Source organism: Archocentrus centrarchus, chromosome 13 (assembly GCF_007364275.1).
Source record: "Archocentrus centrarchus isolate MPI-CPG fArcCen1 chromosome 13, fArcCen1, whole genome shotgun sequence".
Classification (NCBI taxonomy): domain Eukaryota; kingdom Metazoa; phylum Chordata; class Actinopteri; order Cichliformes; family Cichlidae; genus Archocentrus; species Archocentrus centrarchus.
Genome location: NC_044358.1, coordinates 17,981,492 through 17,998,630, shown reverse-complemented (window position 1 = coordinate 17,998,630; position 17,139 = coordinate 17,981,492). Strand labels below are relative to the sequence as shown.

The 17,139-nt window shown below is 41.2% G+C and overlaps 1 protein-coding gene across 3 annotated transcripts in view; it reads left to right on the top strand.

The window, feature by feature from the left end:
* Positions 1–17,139, top strand: part of robo1 (roundabout, axon guidance receptor, homolog 1 (Drosophila)) — a 229,963-nt gene that overhangs the window by 74,268 nt on the left and 138,556 nt on the right. For all 3 annotated transcript variants that reach the window (XM_030743753.1, XM_030743754.1, XM_030743752.1), the window contains exon 3: positions 14,537–14,626. In XM_030743753.1, coding sequence (XP_030599613.1) covers positions 14,537–14,626 — 90 coding nt within the window. The remainder of the gene's footprint in view (positions 1–14,536; positions 14,627–17,139) is intronic.

The window sequence follows — 17,139 nt, the reverse complement described above, 5'->3', positions numbered from 1 at the left end:
ATATGGTTAAGAGACTTTGCTCAGCACTGGAGGTAGGTCACAGAACTGCAAAGGCTGTTTTATCTGTTTTGAAAAAGCCAAAGCTTGAAAATCAGCCCCATGTAGCCAGAGTGGGTAGACAACCAGTGACCATCCCCCGTAACAAAGTGATGGGGGTGCAGTGCGGCCGACTAAACAAGAGTATGGTGGGTGCATCACACGTAGTGCTAGAGCCAAACCTTGAAGCACCCTGGCCATCTGGTCTTGCCATTAGAGCACAGCTGATTAAGCTCCCTCCAGGAGATCATGAAAACATTGAAGTGACTGTTGAGAATGTGACTGATAATGACATTGTGCTACACAGTCGCACCACACTTGGCCTGTTGTACAGTGTGGATGCCATCTACCCATTGCAGACAAAACTGGCTGATGAACAGACTCCGCAGACACCACACAGCTGTGCTGCTCCACCCACACAGCAGTCAAGTGGAGAGCTACGAGGTGAGCCATGGGACCCACCCGTGGACCTGAGCCATCTATCTGAGGACCAACGACAGCAGGTACAGCAGATGCTCAGGGAAGAGTGTGATGTTTTTGCTAAGGATGACTGGGATACAGGGTGCATTAAAGATTTGGAGATGGAGATACAGCTAAAAGACAATGTGCCTGTTCAAAGAACATATAATGCGATCCCCAGACATCTCTATCAGGAAGTTAAAGCGCACATACAGGACCTACTCCACCGAGGCTGGATCCAGAAATCCTGTTCTTCATACTCTTCACCTGTGGTATGTGTCAGGAAGAAGGATGGGAGTCTGCGGCTATGTATAGACTACAGGCTACTGAATGGGAAAACACTGCCTGACCGTCATCCCATCCCGAGGATACAAGAGATTCTGGAAAACCTGGGAGGCAACTCCTGGTTCACGGTGCTGGACCAGGGAAAAGCATACCATCAGGGCTTCATGAGTGAGAAAAGCAGACCCTGCACTGCATTCATAACGCCATGGGGACTCTACGAGTGGGTGAGGATCCCATTCGGGCTTACGAATGCCCCTGCCTGTTTCCAACGCTATATGGAAGGATGCTTGGGAGACCTCAGAGATGAAGTGTGTGTCCCGTATTTGGATGATGTATTGGTCTTTAGTCCTGACTTCGATCAACACATCCAAAATGTAAGACAGGTGCTCAGGAGGCAGCGAGAGTGTGGCATAAAGCTGAGACCAAAAAAATGTGACTTTTTCAAAAGTGAGGTCTGTTATGTGGGTCGTGTGATTTCTGCAGAGGGATACAGGATGAATCCTAAAGAAACAGAAGCAGTTCAAGCACTGAAGCACGAGACACCAACCACTGTGCGAGAGGTGAGAAAACTAATGGGTTTCCTTAGCTATTATAGATCCTACATCCCAGATTTCTCCAGGACAGCCAAGCCCCTTTATGAACTGTTAGCCAAGCCAAAATCTGAGGTGAAGCAAAACCAAAAGAAAAAGGGGTGTAGCCGCAAATCAGCCCAGTTACCACCTTCCCATCCAGTTCAGTGGACCTCCTCCCACAAAGAGATACTGAACCAAATTGTGGACCAGCTGGGGCAGCCGACCTTTCAGCCGCTGGAAACCTGCCCTGTTAGTATGAGGGAGTCCTCCAGAACCAGCCATGGCCTGCTAACCAGACCATAATCCATGTATCCTTTTTACATTGAATAGAGGCTCACACACACATATACAAGACAACTACAAGTTAGTTTATTTGTGATTTGTTATACAGTTATAGTTCACGGGGATGTGGTAATTCAAATGCATCACAGAATATAAAAACAGGTTTTCTGAACATTTATTTCAATAATAAGTACAGAAAATGGGGAACTAAGCTAACATGTTGGAGTTAAGGCAGTAGTGTGGTACATACTGTAAAGTGAGAACTAGTAATGTGTACACTTACTGATAGGCATGCAGAACACATGGCTATGAAATGTGTGAATACACAGTTCTGGGTGTAAATGGTAATTTCCTTGTCCCATTTGTGAAGATTTGGGGGGCCCACCAATGCTTCTATGGACTATGCACCTTACAATACTTATGGACTGTAGACATTTGATCCTGTATTGTGGCCATGAGAGACCATTAGAAAGAAAAAAAAAATGAAGAATGGACTGTTAAGATAGCACAGCCTCATCATCCTGTAAAAAAAATGTGATGTGTATGATACTCACCTGTTTATGTACCTTTGCATCAAATGTTCAGTTAAGAAATTAAGAAAATGTTCTGCAACATTTTTTTTAGTGGGGGAGGGTGTTGCGACCTTGAAATATCCCTTTTAATCTTATTTGTATTTTCAATTATTTAGTTGGCAGTAACAGATTTAAACAATAGGTAAATATTTTACGTTTCTATTTTATTTTGATGTTATGCCAAATATTACTGTGATTAATGTTGCTACTATGGGGTCAGAGTTCAGGATGTGATGTCATCAACTATCGCGAGGTTGGTGAGCGGTGCAACCTCTGGTGAATGTTTTTTTTGTTACCTTCTCTCGTTCATCTGTGCTCATGTTTGTGCCTGCTTTGTGGAATCATTCAGAGAATCGGGAATAAAAAAAGTTGCTGAACTGAAGATGGAATCCTGTCTTTTTAAGAGGGCAACATGAGCAGTGGAACAGCAGGGAATCACCCACTACTCATGACTCAGTGAGAGGCCTATTGTAGCAACGACACTAATCAGCACTAATGAAGACTGGCTGTGGAGTCTCATGCCATAAAACCTAAAATGAACCTGTCTAATTAATTTGCTAATTGGAAATCTGGAACAAAACAAGGCTGGTGTTCTTATGCCGAACTGTCTCTTTGCAACTTAATTTTGAGAAGACCGTGAGTGGAAAAAGCAGCTGGAATGCAATTAATAATTTGGTCACTCTTAATTTTACACTGAGGTTTGATTAAGGTTGCATTTGCTCACTTCTTTTTGCGCTGGATGCTGGAAACAGTCTTGCACATCACTCAGAATACGGCGGGATAAAAGTGAACGAGCACAGAAATAGCCCCGAGCCACATAAAGGCGCTATCGGACATATTACGGCCAGATGTTCTGACACCACAGGATTTGTTTCACCCTCTGTAACCCCTCTGAATGTAACAAAAATGTTGTTGGTTTCTTGCATGATTTACAGTTCTTCAGATGTACTGCATGAAAAAAAATCACACATTGTACTGTGTGCAGCCACCTTATATTCTCAGCCTTCAGGCACAGAATGTCAAGTTTCTTTGTGATGAAAATTCACTTTTTTTTTTTCCCCCATGTGTTCAACACAAGCAGATGGTAATGCAATACCCTGCCTGTAACACATCACTCCATAATCTAGCTGCAATCCAGAAACTCACCTGCCACTAATAAATTTAGCTGATTTCATTTGGTGAAGGGGTGACAGAAGGGAGAGCTGTTATGCCTTTACAGGAGGAGTGGAGAGTTGCACTTTGTCCTTTTGTTGCATTTCCTGCCTTTCTTGGATTTACGATCTGCTTCTCGCAGCCTCCGGCCCTCCGGTGCCCCGGCACGCCCGTGTGTCATGTGACACCGCTGCTTTAAAGCTAGGAAAAACCATCAGAAGCCTGGCCTGAGAAGCTGCATGTGGGCTTTTTAAAAAAAAAAACAAAAAAAAACATGAGAAATAAATAAATAATAATATATAATTTGTATATGTACTTTTTTTTTTTTTAAATCTACCTAATATGCCCGTGCAGATTATAAAAAGAGCTGTCTAGTAAAATGAATGAATAAGAGGTTAAAGAACTGATGCATTTGTGCTTCGACTGTGATTAGAAGGATGAATGGCGAAACAAGATAACAAAAAACACTTTATATGGGCCCATAAGAGGCCACTCTGGAGCTAATTTCTATATGAACTATATGGTTGGATATCACCGGTGGTATCCATCCATTTTTGTATCCAACCGTATGTGGCTCATGCTCTTTATGCAGTACCAGTTTACCTTTGACTGCTGATAATAATATTAAAAGATATATAAAGTAGGAGGTTGGTAGATTTGTTTGAGGATGGACATCCTTGAGACTAAACTGTGTAAATCTTTGTGAAAAGATTTCGGACTGAAAGTACTTACGGCAAATGCTTATTGAAATATTGTGATTTGTTTTATAGCCTATAATTATGTCATCATCTAAACACCCCGTGGCAGTGGCAGAATTTCAGGTGGAAACAAGCTTTGATTTAATGAGATGACAGTTAGATGAATTGCATGGAAGGAAACTTTCAAAGGTATGTTTGAGAGCATATTGTTAAAAGTCATATGTTGCTCAATGTTAGTGTTTTTCTTACTTTTTGCAAGGCGATTGGGTTGATAACGTCCTGCTGGGCATTTAAAAAAAGTAAACACACTATAGTGCTTTACGACTGCTTTCTCTGAATGTAAAATGTATGGATTAAACTGTCAGAGGAAGCAGATGTTGAGTTCTCTCATTGTAAAACTTGATCCCATCTTTATCCTTAGGAATTTTGACTAAAAACTGCCTTAAGTGAGAAACTATATTTGCTTTATCCTAAACTTTTTTTTAGCATGTCATTTGTCTTTCTTATAGCACAGCTATCCTGACAATGCCAAAGGCATTCTTTTAACAACAGTCAAGAGCACGAATGGGTCTAATCTCAACTGGCCTACCAAAAAACGTCTGCATTCCTTTCCGCTGAGCTAGTAGAAGTTTGAAACGCTGATTTCTGATCTGTGGGTTTGTTGTACTAAAAATGACATCACAAATGCGCAAGACTGTTTAACACACTTCAGAAGTGCCTGTGTGTGACAGACAAAAAATCAAAGCCATGCTGCAGACTTACTCACATTTCATCCTTGCTCCCAGCTGTGAACTATAGTGTAACTTAAAACAACAGAAAAACAGAAGGGTTTTTCAACTTGACCTGCAGATTTGGACAATCCTTACAGTCCCTTTGTGTTCTCACCAACTAGTTTGCACATCTTTGACCATTTAACAAAAAGCACTGTGACCCTGACGTAGTCTCTGCTACCAAAACTGACTGTATTGATCTGGCTGTCTACTGAGATTGTTAGTTTTATGAGTGCTGGGAAACTGGCTGCACGCCTGCAACATTCCTACCACCCATCATCTCAAGGCCTCATTTTCATCTCTTCTAATCAGAATTGGGCATACTCAGAGCACGAGTTGGTTTATCTGCACTCTCTCATTGAACTGTGGATAGTTAGTGTGTGCTCCAGTAAATTAGCATACACATGTTTCTCCCTGACAAGCACCAGTCCGTGGTGGAATGAGAGTGTTTGTGTAGACAGAAAGAGAGGCAGACAGGCTGGGAAAGAGAGATAGCGACTGCTGTTTGTTCAGTTTGCTTGACTTCAGATCAGATGGTGAGTGAACTGTGACATGGGCAATCACAGAAAAATGAACAGAATCATTACCTTGAATTGTTACTAAACTGCTGTGTGCAAAATACCTGTATCTCAGAGTGGATGCCAGTGAGTGTCATCTCACAGTGGTGCTGTAGACTTAAGTTGATGCATGGGAAGTGCATTTTGCAAAACTGCAGATTAAGACAGGTTTACTGTATAAATAATAAAATGTAAGAGTTCAGATTGCAGGATTTAATCCAAATTCTGTGTACTGACATTGTTTCTACATCATTAATATTTAACCATGTTATCTAGACGTTTCAGTGTCTTTAGTGATGTATTTTCAGTACATCTCTTTCTTTTACCGATTATGTGTTAAAAAAAAAAATCTTTATTAATGTTTATTCAGTCGGTGAAAACTGACATATATGGAAAGATGTGACTTCCATCCTAAAATATATAGCCTGGAGAAAGAAAACATACCACATAAACATATAGACATGTGACAAAGGAAAATCAACATATAGCATCACAGTAAGGTAGACTCAGATGTGCCACCATATGAACTTCAGTGTGCCTTAGTATTGATTCTCCAAGTCTCTGGAGCTGTGCTCCAGGAATGAAAATAATTTTTCCAAAAGAATATTCCCTTATTTGGTGTTTTGATATGAGTGTACTGTCTAGCCTGTGGGTCTAATATTTCCCCAGCAGTGGTTTATTTGATTGAGATCTGGCAAATGTGAACGCATATGAGTTACATCACTTTTATATCCCTTGTGTTCTGTTGATGGGGGCATTATCATCCTGGAAGAGACCACTGCCTTATGGAAGGAAATGTTTAATAACAGGATCACTTAGAGCAACTTTGGAATTGTTTACAGTGCCCCGTCCCTCTAGGGGGACAAGTGGGCCAAAACTATGGCAGAAAAATGCTCCCCCACAGCCACAGTCCATCTAAAAGCTTCCAGGCAGTTATTTATAGTTAATCAACCCCCTGCCCCAATAAATTGAATTGAATCTATATCAGATATTATGGTATCATTGTGTTGCCTGGCAGCCACCTACCAATGGACTCATTTTTAGCATTTACACCTATAACACCTTATTAAAGCATCACATCATTTTTCATTTAGCTACAATAATATCTCATTGATATGCAAAAAACTTGAATATTATGATTTATGACGTATTATGATGCCAAGTGTAAGTAATCAATTAAAAAAAAAAAAAAAGCTTCAAAAGTTTGATGTTTGGCTCAAACTCTGGTGTGCTTACTTCTGCTACATATGTGCAAAGATTTACAACATTGCAGCTTCAGTAATAGTTCACTCCAGAGTACCACCATGATGAACGTCTCTGGCCCAGAGCACAGTATGCAAGGAAAAATGATAAGTGCTCTTAGCTACATCTTTAATGAGAACATATTCCTGCTACCACACAGTTAAAACTACCGTGAACTTCAACTGTGCTCGTGTGTCAGTGCAAAAACATGATTGGCTCATATGCTTCCTGGTTCCAAGATTATGAGGCAGATGATTGGCTCTTTAGTCAGCAGGGCAGAACAACCACCAGCTTTGGTTACAGAATCCTTCTAAGTTCTTAAATTTTTCCCTTTACACAGTACAACAGCGCCGCCAGATTATTAAGGGTCAAGGGTTCTGGTTTTTCCTTTAATTTGTCACCTTGTCTGTATGTAAGTGCATATTCTTCAACAGCTGGTCTCTTTTTTTTTTTTTTTTAAAGAAGGGGGGGGGTATTATGTGAAGGAATAATTGCATGTCATTGAAGCTGCTCAGCAAACGCTGCCAAACCAAGATGCATTTTGTATTCGCTCATTTGTTTTGACCACAACACAGCTTGGGAGAAGAAAGAGATTAAGAGGTGTGTCTAGTGTGAACTGAAAGCCGGGTGTCAAACCATCAAAGAGTGAGGAGGTTATACATCAGCTGTGGATCTTTTCCTCTCTCAGGAGCTTTAATTAAAAAGTTACAGAATTCCCCTTGGCTTACATTAATGCCACAAACAACCTCGAGGCGTTTACCAGGAACTCTGTCAGGCACCGAGGGCACAGGTGAACTGGAAATGATAAACAACCATCAAGTCTTTACATCTTTGTGAGGCACAATTTACATAGTGACCAGAACACTTACATTTTAAACACACTGACAAGTTTTGGGGTCACATGTGAAGAGTTTTGGTCACATTTTCTGATTGAAAACAGTAACCACAACATCTCATTTAAACATAAAAAACATGAGAAATTTTCCTTGTGCCTGGAAAGTCAGACTTCGGCAATGGAGCAGCTCCAGAAAACGTTGCTGTGAGGGATGACGGATTAGAGGCTTGCTTTTTGGTCTCTTGGTTTGGGAAAGAATTGTTCACATTAACATATTGATTGAATTTTCAGAGATCGTATAAAAAACACATGTGAACTCAGTTTGAGGGTTTTTTTTTTTTCCTTTTCCTGTGTGTTCATGCATATGTATTTGTGTTTTTAGAGCACATTTCCTGATTAAGTGAATCAACGAGCAGGGCAATATACCATCATTGTAGTTTGTTATTAATTTGCTGCTGCCTTGGAGTGAGGTCTAATTTATCTGCTTCGCTGCCCTCTAAACTCATTTTCTATAGTCATAAGCCTCCAGTTTCTCTTATAGATTACTTTTTTCTCCTTCTATTTTCTGTCTTATATAGGGCAAGAAAGAGAATCTGAAAGCTAGTATTAGCTGCCATTACTCACACAAACCACCCCCACATCCAAAGAAATCGTATGGTATTTGAGTGAAGTGCAGGGCAGAGCAGCTGCAGGAAGCAGATTTTATGCTGGGAAGTTAGAGAAGGTCACTAGTCTGTCGGCAGTGATGGTGTGGATGTTGACAAGCTGCTTCTGAGTCATGACCATGAGCTGCAGATGCCAGAACAGACTAATATATAACAAGCTCTCAGAAGCTGTTCACCTTGGCTACAGAACTTTATCATATTTTTCTCACCTATAAAAAGTCTGTCCCTCTCTATCTTTCCTTTTTCCCATCCTCCGATCCGTCTCTCTCTGAGCAGAAAATGTGTGCCAGTGCCACAGAGATGAACATCTGGGCTTGGAGTGTGCTTGCCTCAGCTCCACCGGGATGTCAGAGCAAGTTTAGACTCCTCGCAGGCTTTGAACGTATTTGACATTAGTGTGGTTAAACAAAGCTGTGAGGCAAAATTTAAAGTAAGCGCGATAATATATGTTACATAATGTAAAGGTATGGGAATAAGATAGCCATGCAAAGTGTTTTGCGAAAGTTCACTTTTCAGGGATAAAGGTGTCCTGAAAGCAGCTCTGACAGCTCCAGCGTAAGCTGCTCACTCAGTGGGATTCTGCTTTGCACTCAGCGAGTGCAGCACAGCGGAGTGACCATGCAATATTTAACACCCTTCAAGCCAATCAGCACTCTTTGTCCTGGATCTGTCTCGCTGTTTTTTTTCTCTTTTTGCGGTTGGTTGCCGATGCCCTCCGAGCAAATCTATCAGTAAGCAAATTGGTACATATTTCTTCCTTGACGTTTGCACTTCTATTTAATAACAATCAACCAATCATGTGTTCAGAGCTTAGTCACATTCCTGCTTTGAGGTGTAACGTATATTTATTTGCTGCCAGTTTTGTAACCAACGAAACCATGTTGGGGGAAAAAGATACAGTACACACAACTGCAGTGCAACTGTCAACAGAAAAATCCTGTTTGCAGGCGTTCGTGCACAAACTAGCCTGTCTGATCAGAACACTTTGTCATTATCCAGACCCCCCCCCCCCTCTCCAGCTGGAGAAATGAACCTGTGACTGTTAAGGGCATCAGAGGGTTTGGTGGAAAATAGCTGCAAAGTCAGTTTATGTTAACATTTGCTAAAATTTGCTTTTCCCCACAGTTCACCCATGGGAACTAATACAATCCTGATTATTGTAGTTTGTCACTGTCAATATCCTGGCTTGATTCTTAAATAGCTGTTGAAAACATAATAGCAGTGTGGGAAGTTAAATTGGGATTTAAACATACTCAAACACTCCCTCTCGTCTTACAGAAACTATTGAAAAACACATAAAGTATCCGGAGAGCTTTCCAGCTTCTAAGTCATACTTGTTCTTACTAATGGGCCAGTTTTAACTGGTTAAATATACATTAATCCTTCACAGATCAGGTTATAGGCAACTAATATGCACAGGGCTTGGCAGAGAGACATAAATTATAAACAGTAAAAGCATATGGATTGTATATATTGGTTCCCGCTCATTTGTAATGCAGTACACCACTTTGGCATGATAATTAGTCCATGCTTGAAACTGAAGGTATTATCAGTTAGCTACTAATATACTTGAGCATATTCGTGGAGGTAAAGTTTCATACATGAACATTAAGAGCCAACCTGTCTGCACAGCTGAAGTGGGCATGTGTGAGTGTGAGCCATTTGCTTCGCTTTCTCACAACAGCTGCTGCACGACTTAATGATTTGTGACATGGTATTTTATGCTGTGAATGTGCCGTATTAATCTTGTCTTTAAACAATAGTTTGCCAGTTTTAAAAATGATTATTTATGGCCTGTATGGTATGGAGCTACAGCTGGCTAGCTTAGCTTAGTGTTGAAGGGTGATGCCTAGCTAGCCTCTGTAGGAAAGAAAGAAAGGTTGCCTACCAGCATCCCAGAAGGTCACAAATGATGGATGGATGGATGGATGGAAATATGAAAAGTAGCAATTTTACTGGGGATTGTGTTGGGTTAATTATTTGCTATGAGTGGAGACTCCAAGGAGTAAATTAGTGAGCAGCAGCAGGCAGATTTTGTTAGTTTTTGTACTAATAGCTGACCCCAGCTATAAGACATGATAATGAGAGTCCTATCGATCTTCTCTAACCTTCAGGGGGAAGCAAGAAAGCATTTTTCCATTAAAGCCAAGCTTTTTATTTAAACTGGACCTAATATGCTCATTTCCACCTTTATGTTTTATCCTCGGACTCTACTAGAATAGATTTGCATGATTGACAGTTCAAAATAATACTTAGTTACTATACTGCAGGTTGTGTGGTCCATCAATTCATCCAGTGCCTGATACAAGTTGTTTCAGGTTTATTTCCCTTTAAGGTCACCTTCCCTTTATCTTGACTGGCTGCCCAAACAGAAGGTTTAAATAGCTGGTGGCTGTGGCTGCTGTGCTGCTGTGCTGCGTGGGGCTGCGTGACTAAGATGGACATATTAATCCCCTCTCTTTGACATCATAAAGATCCAAGACTAGAAAAAAAAAAACTGTCTGAAGCCCGAGCCTTTGGCCCACAGGGATTACATGTACACACACTGACCACATTATTTTGAAACTATTAAACCATGTTTAATACGAGCAACCACCAATGTGCACATATAAAGATATCTATTCTGCCAGTTCGCCTGGACTCCCAGTTATGTTGCAGTATTACTGTCACCATTTTTTTTCTTTTTACAAAATAACCTACTGTATTCCAGTAATGTATCTGTTATTGTTTTCTTTAAAAGCAGTGCTAGCACTTGTTGATATTTGAGCTTTTTCACACATACACATAAATGTGCGTTATTCATCTTTACATGAAAAAACTGCCTCTCCACTTTGACTTTGTACTTCTCTCCAGCTCTCTGTCCTTAATGCGTATGTATGTATTATCTCAAGGCCTAATTAAAACTCCATTAGTCATGCAGAAAATAAAGAAAGAGTAATCAAAATGGAAATGAGAGTAATGGTGCCGTAGAAACAGATGAAGCAGACAAAGTAGACTGCTGAAAAGGGCTCTTTTGAGGGAGCTTTTTGTACTTTTTCTTTCTTTGCCCTTTTGTAATAGTAAAAGCTATTGAATTCAGCTTCTAAATGACAAAAAAAAAAGTTTTAAGAAGCTGTTATGTGCTTGATTATCACGAGCAAAGACTTCATTTAAATGTACTGCTTTGAGAATGACTGCTACAAATGAAAGAAGTGGAAATCTCGTTAGCTGTGCTTCATAATTAGCATTCTTGTTGGCTGTTCGTACTTTTTCTCTCTGTCATCAGACAAAAAAGTAAACAGATGTTAGTGGAGAACATTCTCCAAGAAACCAATTTAATCACTGAAATTGCTTGAGGTCTCTTACAGAAATATGCTGCTTCTCTGATCAGCCTGTGTGAAGGAACTTGTCCTACAGCAAATAATCAGTCAGTCCTCTTAACAAGCTCCACAGTCAGACTCCCCAAACTCGTCATTTTAAGCCCATCCATCACTTACACAGACCGCCAGTGTGGAAGTACCGCTGCCAGTGACAAGATAACAATGAGACAACCGCAAGTCTCTTCAGCTTCTCTATTCACATTTATTACAACCCCCCGGCGTTTGTCACTTAACAATAACTGCATAAGCAATGAGTTATAAATTAGTTTTTCACCATGTCAGACTGGACAACAGCTGAAGTGCTGATTGACTTCACATAGTTGCCGAGTTACTAACAACTATCTGAGGCAAATCTGGTTAGAGTTGACCTCATTATTTATGACTACAGCTTGAGACAGAATGGAAGCCCGCATGGCGTCCTGTGGACTGGGCCATGAAGAAACAGCTGTGGTGGAGGAAAAGCAACACGCTCTTGTGTTTGACTCTGGGGCCAGGGCTTATAACCTGGGGCCCGTGAGGAACAAGGGAGTGGGTCAAGGCGGGGAATGCTTCCTTTTGTATCTTTAGATAAGTATTTAGTTATCTGCACATATGTCATATTAATTAGTTAGGGGAGCTGATGTTGGGTGCAGTGTTTAGGCTAAAAGGGAATATGAAACAACACTGTGGGTCTGGATCTCTATCTTGATGCCTAAGGACAGCTGTGTACACCACCTGGTAATGAAGTCTGAAGTGGTCTCTAATTGGACCTCTGCCTGTGGACCACCCAGGGAATACGACATGCAGGTGTAAAGGGCAGATACAGCAGACAAGGCTCAAAGGGAACAGAGATGAAATACGCAGACAAGAATTCCTGATAGTATGCTATTTTTATTATAATACCTGATATGTCTTTGACAAAATTATCTTAACTCGAAGGCCGCTTATTTGCTTTTTCACTGGTTGTCAATCACATCGCACCGTCTTCGCTAACAGAAGTAGACGGCAAAGGCCATCTCCATAATTGAGCAAAGATCATCCACTGATTAAAAACTGTAAGACGATGCTGAAAGCTCTGGAATGAACTAGTAAGCCGTCACCGTCTGAAGAAAATCCCAAATCCAGGACGTTGTTTTATTTAAAACTGGGGAGTTGATGTTTTTCTTTGTGGTTTGAGGAAAAATCTACTAAAGCTAACAAACTCTGAAGTGATGCCCTGCAATAGTTAAACATGTTTTGTCACAAAGCTGAACATGAACCAGCTTTTCACACATGCTTTTTATATCACGTTTAGAATTAGTGCTATTTTTCATTATTAATCATACTCAGTTTATAAGTCTAACAACAGTGTGAGAGACTAGTGTTTAACTTGGAGTATTTGATTTAGTTTATATGTGTACTTGTTTTTTTTTTTTTTTAAATGTTTTGTTTTTGTTTTTATTTGCTTCCAGGCTATAATTGCTGTCAGTGACAAATTACAATTTTTTTTCTCAGTAGCAGATGTTGCATTTTACATTTTTAATCTGTCTGTTGTGAACAAATTAAAAACAATATCCAACTGCTGGTGTCATGCTATAATTGTCAGACAGTGCATCGGGCCTGCTGTTGGTGTCTGTGTTTCCTCATGTGCCGTGCACATTTTCATCTCATTTATTACATGTGTCATCACACTTCGTTCACGTGCATGATACTGAGTAACCTACACGGTTATTAATGTGTGACTCGGTGGCTCTGCTCTCCTGTTGTGCTGCCAGTCAGCTGCTGTTGCTTAGACAAACAGACAGGCAGAGAAGTGCCAAATAATATGTTTGGGCCAACATGAAGCCCTTTCACTGTCACGTTAATTGCATCACTACAAGCACGGCAGGGGTGCATAATCGCTGCATTTTGAATGTCTTCTTTGTCGTCGCCATCATTAATGTGTCCAGTGCTGTTGTTAAATGTGATTTCAGGTCATTGCTGTGTATGAAAAGTTTGCATAAATTTGGACTGTCAATTTTCTAATGGTGGGAGTGGCAGATGAAATTGTAGGCCACCTTCTTCTTCTTCTCACTCTAGTGGTTTAAAATACTCTCCGATGAACAATTCAGTCTGCCCGTCTGCCATTTATCTGAAGCGATGCCAGATCTCATTGAGGAAACGGATACTTCCGGCAGACTGCCACTCACTTAGCTAAAGGGGTTGGGTAATTAAGATTCCTCTTACCCCCCACCCCCGCACCCCCACCTCAACTGTCCAGCCCAAATTAACCCCTGTCAATGGTACACAAAGAGAATGGGCATGGCTGAGTCTGATTTATTTCACACAGAGTCATCATAAGGGCACAGTGGGCCTCCTGGCTCCTCGATAAACCGGACACGTCGGGGCCCCATTGGCCTTTCTTTTCCTTGCCTCCCCCCACTGTCCCACTCTCATGCTGTCTGCCGCACAAGCTCAACCTGTCAATCTGAAACAGAGACAGGTGCAAAGACGGGCACAAATCAAAAGGAACTGATTAGCGGCTAATGGTGCATCATTGTATTTGCATCAGGACTGTGTGCACGGTGTGTGCGTGTGCATACAGAGTGACATTGTCAGTCATGCAGAGTGTGCCCTGGCCCTCCCTCTTCTGTCCTGCCCATGTGTTCATTTAGGGGTGCAGCCACTTATGGCTATTGATATGGTAGAGATGACTCTGTTGTGCTTCCACACACTCCCATTCAATCCCAACACAGGACAGCAGAACAACCTCCTGCTGAGCCCAAAGAAGAGCTGAAGATTGCATCAACTGATCATTCTGATGGATCTGTACTCACCTACCCACTGATTGACACTTCAAAAGTTTTTGGTTGCTTTTCTTTAGGCACATAAAAAGGATTTTACACAAGTTTTGGGATTGCTGATGTTTGCGTGATGTGGGTGTTTGGACTCCTCCGCCAGAGGCAAAGTTTACAAGGATGGCGCCCAGCACTGCTGAGCATATTTGCTGTCTGCCTGTGTCAGGGATGCAGCGGGCTAGAGGTCTGGACCGTGGGTGTGGAAAGTGGGCAGAATACATCTAGTTTCTCAGTCCCTTTGGTGTTATTGTTGACAGAGACGGGAGTCGCTCAGGATGGTGCCAGTGAAGGGGCAACACCAGCTCCTACCACCGAGCATGAGGATGACAACTCGTTGGGCTACACAGGTACTGCTGCTGTTTTCCCATTCATTTAAAAGCTCCATCCACTCGAAAATGTTTTATGGTTATTTGTTACTTAAACATCTCACGTTAGTAAACTATTTTCAGAGGGAGCATGTCTCAGTGCTCACCTTAAATCTGCTCGCATGATGGAAGCCAATCGGTTTTGAGTCCTCTGCGCAAAGTAAGGCACATCGTGAGTCCAGCAGTAAACTTTAAAATTAAAATATTTTCAATGTTCAGGACTTTTCAAGATCATTTTTGTGTATTTTTAAACACATTTGGAGGGTATCTTTATTTTGCAGTTTTTATAGTGCTCTCCAGTGAACAAGTAAACATTAGACATCTGTTCTCTTCTTCCACTTAAAATTCAATTCAAAATCAGAAAATGTGAGCCGACTGTCACAGCAAGGTATACCATCCAATTATACTGTACCTAATCCCTTACAGAGACTGGCAGTCAAAAGGATTACAGAATGCACTCAGTTGTTTACATCTTTCATCAGAAATTCCCTCAAAGTTGAAAAGTCTTGTGACAGAATAAATAAGCACTAAGTTCAGACATCGCCTTCCATATGTGTTTCTATGGGAGATATTTTTGTAAGTGGCAAACTGTATGAAAATGAGACAAAACAACACTGCATTAGTAGTTGGGTGTCTCCAACAAACGACAGAGCTCTGTGGGGAAATGAGAAGCCGGAAATAGTGTAGGAACCTGAGGAGACTAACACACGCACAAGCACACACACAAACATATACACACGTATACACAAAGGAAGCAAGTCTGGAGAAAATTACTGATGATGCATGTGTTTTGGTTGAGTTTTGGGCTCTTTTCCCAGAGTGAGGGCAAATAGTGTTCCCCTCTGTGTTGTTGCAGCAAGGAGGCCTACCTCACTAGGTGATTTACTGGACCTCACACATCTTCAGGAAATCTTATGAAGAAAAAGGAAATCCAAATTGACTGCCAAAACCTTTACGCGGTCCATCACAATGTGTTCTAGCTTGGTAGTTTTATTTTGCTTGGACTTTAAAAAAAAATACGCAACAAAACTATATAATCATCATCAAGTTTCATGGTGTGGCCTCCATCAGTAATGCCAAGAGAGAAGGTCTGAGTCCAAACAGTACAGAAATCTTAGCATCTAACAGGCCTGGAAGGCTTTGAATGCAGGTTTAAAGAGGAAAATCATGTTGTGTCTGCTTCATTGCTTTTGCGTTCATCTTTAGAATGATAAATCTATCTTTTGGACAGTGCCAAGAGTTCATCTTTAATCTGGCCATTTAATCCCATCCGTGCATGAAAATGAAGGAAATCGATCTGGCCCAGTCAGTGAATTGGAAATGAGACTAATGTGCTCTAATACCTCAGTCTGCCCCTGATAGAACAAAGTGGACTGCTGCCAAAGACTCCATTTTTAAGGAGCGTGACTCTCTGGACGAAACGTGAGGATAATCTTTGACAGCTGCCAGTTTGAGCTAGAGTTTTTTTTTGTTTTTTTTTAAAAGGGACTGCACCTTCAACCGTTACAGTGAAGAACCTTTTAGGTGCCTGGATGTGTTTAATTATGAGTGTTTGTCATTTGATCTCTGTGACCTTCGTCCAGAAACAGTTCATTGATTTATGCGTAAGTTTCACTGATTATCTAATCACACTCTATACACCAGCTTGAAGGAGAAGGATGCTGTGCCCTTGTCATCCATGTCCTTCTGTAGCATGTCTGAAATGAGTAGCAATATCATTATTACTTTAACCTGACCTTTTTTAGTTTTTATGAAACAAAAAAAAAACAATTGCCACATTTCCAGGCAATGACACAGTAATGTTTTATATTATGGCCACTTGGGACTAATACAGCCCACTGTGAGTTTTATAAGGAAACACAAGCTGACCTGAAGTTCGTAACACATTAAAGTCTTTTTTATTAGTCCCCTAAGATATTGACTCTTAGCCAGCTCTAAATTGTTTCCCGATATCAAAGAGCTTTGCACAGAACTTCACATTCATAATAAATGAGACTGACCTGTGTGAAAGCAGTGGATTAGAGAGGCATGCTAAAACTGCACTTACACTTTGCTAGCCAGTGCTTGGCGGGCATGCACACACAGAGGAGACAGGTCTTTGGTTCTTCTGCCTCGACATGAAAGGCTGAGCATTACTTCAGAGAGCACATCAGCACTCATATCCTCCCTCTCCGCTGACAGCTACCATTGCGTTTGTCACAGATCACAAAGGACGGCAACTTCAGAGAGCTGCTCTATTTGTAAAGTTATGGAAATAGAAATAGGGAGGAAGAGAGGGTACTGAAGGTTGCCACGCTGTCATCACTGATTGGCTTCAGAATAGAGGGGTCCAGGCATGTCAAAATGCAGCATTTTATCTTCTCTCAAAGCAGTCACCCCCTCAGTGTCTCCAAGAAACCATTCACCACTCGCTGATGGATTTGCAGACAGGTGATACGAGAACAAAGCCGTGTCTAAACTGAGAGCTGTGGAGGCATCAAGGTTAACATTGCCGA